Source organism: Amphimedon queenslandica, unplaced genomic scaffold (assembly GCF_000090795.2).
Source record: "Amphimedon queenslandica unplaced genomic scaffold, v1.1 AMPQUscaffold_12430, whole genome shotgun sequence".
NCBI classification, from domain to species: Eukaryota; Metazoa; Porifera; class Demospongiae; order Haplosclerida; family Niphatidae; genus Amphimedon; species Amphimedon queenslandica.
The window spans coordinates 1-3,600 of NW_003547333.1; the positions used below are offsets into that span (position 1 = coordinate 1).

Here is a 3,600-nt window from a genome sequence, read left to right on the forward strand (position 1 = left end):
TTGGAGTCATACTCAAACGTATAATCATTCAAGTACTTTCTGTAGTCATTGCTATTATTAAAGTAACATAATTGATCCATTAACTCATAGTTAGAACTTATTATTTCATACTTCAATTGAGAATTAGGCTGGAGATAAATTGGTTCATCATATAACAGAATATTACAGCCAGCCCGAAACTTTCCTTTCAATGGTACATCAATCCTGATATTTTCTTTTAAAGTGGTAAAAGATAATAGTGGCTTAGTTGATGAAGTAAAAATATTCACTTGGACATCATCACGAAGTGGTTGAATCAGTGTTAGTTGAACAGTTGACACTTTCTCATCAATCATAATTACTCCAGAGCCATTTAGACCTTCAGAGATGTCTCCTAAGTCTACCTGCTTACTTTTTGTTTCGAATTCTGGGAAAGCACTGAGCGTTAAGAGAGAAGCAGAAGTCGAGAAGGCAAGGAGAATGAACAAAATAAAAAGACAGCACGGGACGTTTTTTGAAAGCCTCTTCCTCGGCCTCTTCTGCTCACTTTCCTGTATGCTTCCAGTTCTATTATCTCTGGATTTATATGACCTATTTTCCATTTCGCTATTCCGCCCCTTCCAATCTATTGAGAAATTCAATGTTCAAAACAAATGAAAGTCACGTGTGATCACGTGTGAAGACTATGATTAAAATATTAAAAGATGGAGAAATAGATCTACATGACATGACTATAACAGGCAATAATTTATGATGGAAATAATTATTCAAGAGACAAACTCTCAGAGGGACGCCATTCCTTTGTGTGAGCCTATATTTTCTACACATTTAGGCAATCTACATGTCTCTATAGTGTCATTCTCTAATGGTCGACTTGATTCCAGTTCAGCTGTTAAAGCAAAGCATTCCCTTTACCAAGAGAAAGGTATGAAGAGGAGGACACTGGTTACAAAGATGGACCACATGACGTACATTGGTACCAATTACGAGACTGAGGGAACCATGAGCACCTTCTCTTTTAGAAAGTAAGAGATGACATCATTTATAATCTTGCCACACCCCTTTCAGCAAATGAGACTATTTAATTAAAGACCTTTTCACACTGGCAAAAGTAATGCACATTGATTGACATTAATTGTGTTCACACTCGCGTGGTTTCCAATTAATGCACATCACTCTCATTTCACCTTCAGAGGTGGATAGTATCAACGAAGTGCATCAAAGAGCTTCAAAACTGTGTCAGTGTGAAAAGACCTTTAGTGTTTATGTCCGTAAGTAGTAGCTAGGCTTAGATATTATTAGTTTTTAAATTAACTTGATTAATAATCTTTTTAATTAAAACTTTTTATGAATTACAAAATGATATAATTTAGTAATTAATTAATACTTACATGTAGGTATATGATTGGTGTTCTTGATAAAGAGACTGGTACTATGGAGTTACATAATACTGATATATTTCATATGACACCTTATATCAAAGGTATGGTAGACTCTGTAGCCAGCCATCAGTAGAATACATGTATCTATTAATGTTTGTATATTCTATACAGGCCTACGGTTTTTTCCAAAAAAATAGCTCCGAAATTACCCCAAATTTTTATTACATTTTCTGATACATATTGATGTCCTTATGCTACATAGCAAGTTTGAGCTGATTCCAACTTCAACTTTTCAAGTTACGGCCATTTTTAAAAATGAGCCGATTTATGAAAAATATTCAAGGCTATAGCCCATGGATTTTTTCAAAAAATGGCTCTGAAATCACCCCCAATTTTTGTTATGTTTTCTGATACATATCAATGTCCTTATGCTACATAGCAAGTTTGAGCTGATTCCGACTTCAACTTTTCAAGTTACGGCCATTTTTAAAAATGAGCCAATTTCTGAAAAATGCTCAAGGCTATAGCCCATGGTTTTTTCCAAAAAATGGCTCCGAAATCACCCCAAATTTTTATTACATTTTTTGATACATATTGATGTCTTTGTGCTATGTAGAAAGTTTGAGCCGATTCTGACTTAATTTTTTCAAGTTATGACCATTTTTTTAATATCAGCCATTAAATTTTTATAAAAAAATCCCTGTACTATAATATATATAGCCCATGGTTTTCTCCAAAAAATGGCTCCAAAATGACCCCCAATTTTTATTACATTTTCTGATACATATTGATGTCCTTTTGCTATGTAGAAGTTCAAGGCCATGCCAGTAACAAATTATTTTGAGTCATGGCCTCCTGCCCATTAATTTGTACATGTACATGGATAACAGGCAAACAGTTGATACATGTCTCTTTATGTGCTTGATCTCTACAAACTGATACTCCAGTGACTGATCCTAATCCCTCCAAGCGTAAGTCCATATCCAAGGAAGAGTATTCTGAGGGTCTTGAGAAAGTGATGATGTCATTCGGTAGCTCTCAGGCAAAGAAGGCGTGGTCAGCAGCTAAGAGGAATCATATAGACTGACAAGTCTCTATTCTTGTAATGTGCTATGCCAGGTAAGAGAAGTGAATGAATACTATCTTAATTATTTTTATTTGAGTGTGTGGTTAGGAATAATTATTTTTTATTCAGCATAGTGCCATTTTATGACTTTTATGTATTAATGCATTTAATAAATCTTTTTAATAAAAATTAATTAGCAGCAGTTCACTTCCTGTTTCATAATTCATTTTTAATAAAAATTAATTAGCAGCAGCTCATTTCCTGTTTCATAATTCATTTTTAATAAAAATTAATTAGCGCAGCCCACTTCCTGTTTCATAATTCATTTTTAATAAAAATTAATTAGCAGCAGTTCACTTCCTGTTTCATAATTCATTTTTAATAAAAATTAATGCTCATTAATTAATTTTAATTAATTAATTTTTTAAGTACTGGCACTGTCTTACCTAAGATAAGCTGAGCAGGCAATAGCATATTCCTGTTCCTTCCATAGCTCCTAGTGGGCATTAATTGGAGAGAGTAACCATGCTAGTGACACTAATAAATTATATTTTATCTCATGAACAATTATCTTATTGATGTAGTATAATGTCATGCTGATCTTCTTTTTCATTTCTTCTTTTTATAGTGCAACACGAGTGTATTCCTCAGGCTATTTTAGGCATGGACGTCATCTGTCAAGCAAAATCAGGTATGGGCAAGACTGCTGTCTTTGTCATAGTGACACTTTAGCAACTGGAGATAGTTGAGGGACAAGTCTCTGTTCTTGTAATGTGCCATGCCAGGTAATGAATGATCGCCATTGTATTTAAGTGTGTGGTTAGGAATCTTTAATTTTAACATATTGCTATTTTTACTGTTATACACATTTAATTTTACATTTTATTTCTGATATTTAATTTATTTTTCCATTTTTTCTACAGGGAATTGGCTTATCAAATATACAAGGAGTATGAACGATTCTCCAAGTATTTTGATGGAGTCAAGACCTCGGTGTTCTTTGGCGGCATTAGTGTCATGAAAGATGAGGAGACTCTGAAGACTAACTGCCCACACATAGTGGTTGGTACTCCTGGTCGCATCCTGGCTCTAGTGAGACAGAAGACGCTCAAGCTTCACAATGTGAAACATTTCATATTGGATGAGTGGGACAAGATGCTTGAGCAACTGGGT

The 3,600-nt window shown here is 34.2% G+C and overlaps 1 protein-coding gene and 1 pseudogene across 1 annotated transcript; both read left to right on the forward strand.

Annotated features, from left to right (window-relative positions):
* The first annotated feature begins 684 nt into the window (after window positions 1-684).
* LOC109580128 (DNA-directed RNA polymerase I subunit RPA49-like) lies at window positions 685-2,263 on the forward strand. Its single transcript, XM_020004059.1, has 4 exons — window positions 685-784; window positions 833-1,004; window positions 1,377-1,462; window positions 2,171-2,263. The coding sequence occupies exons 1-4, from the start codon at window positions 730-732 to the stop codon at window positions 2,203-2,205; spliced, it is 348 nt and encodes a 115-aa protein (XP_019859618.1). The 5' UTR covers window positions 685-729; the 3' UTR covers window positions 2,206-2,263.
* Window positions 2,264-3,030: 767 nt separating this feature from the next.
* LOC100635712 (ATP-dependent RNA helicase DDX39A-like) overlaps window positions 3,031-3,600 on the forward strand; it is a 4,184-nt pseudogene continuing 3,614 nt past the window's right edge.

Bases quoted from the DNA above. Each gene is read 5' to 3' on its own strand.
- LOC109580128 (XM_020004059.1), top strand. From the start codon at position 730: ATGATGGAAATAATTATTCAAGAGACAAACTCTCAGAGGGACGCCATT. The intron at 785-832 runs GTGAGCCTATAT...ATGTCTCTATAG, and splicing joins GAGGGACGCCATTCCTTTGT to TGTCATTCTCTAATGGTCGA. The intron at 1,005-1,376 runs GTAAGAGATGAC...ACTTACATGTAG, and splicing joins AGCACCTTCTCTTTTAGAAA to GTATATGATTGGTGTTCTTG.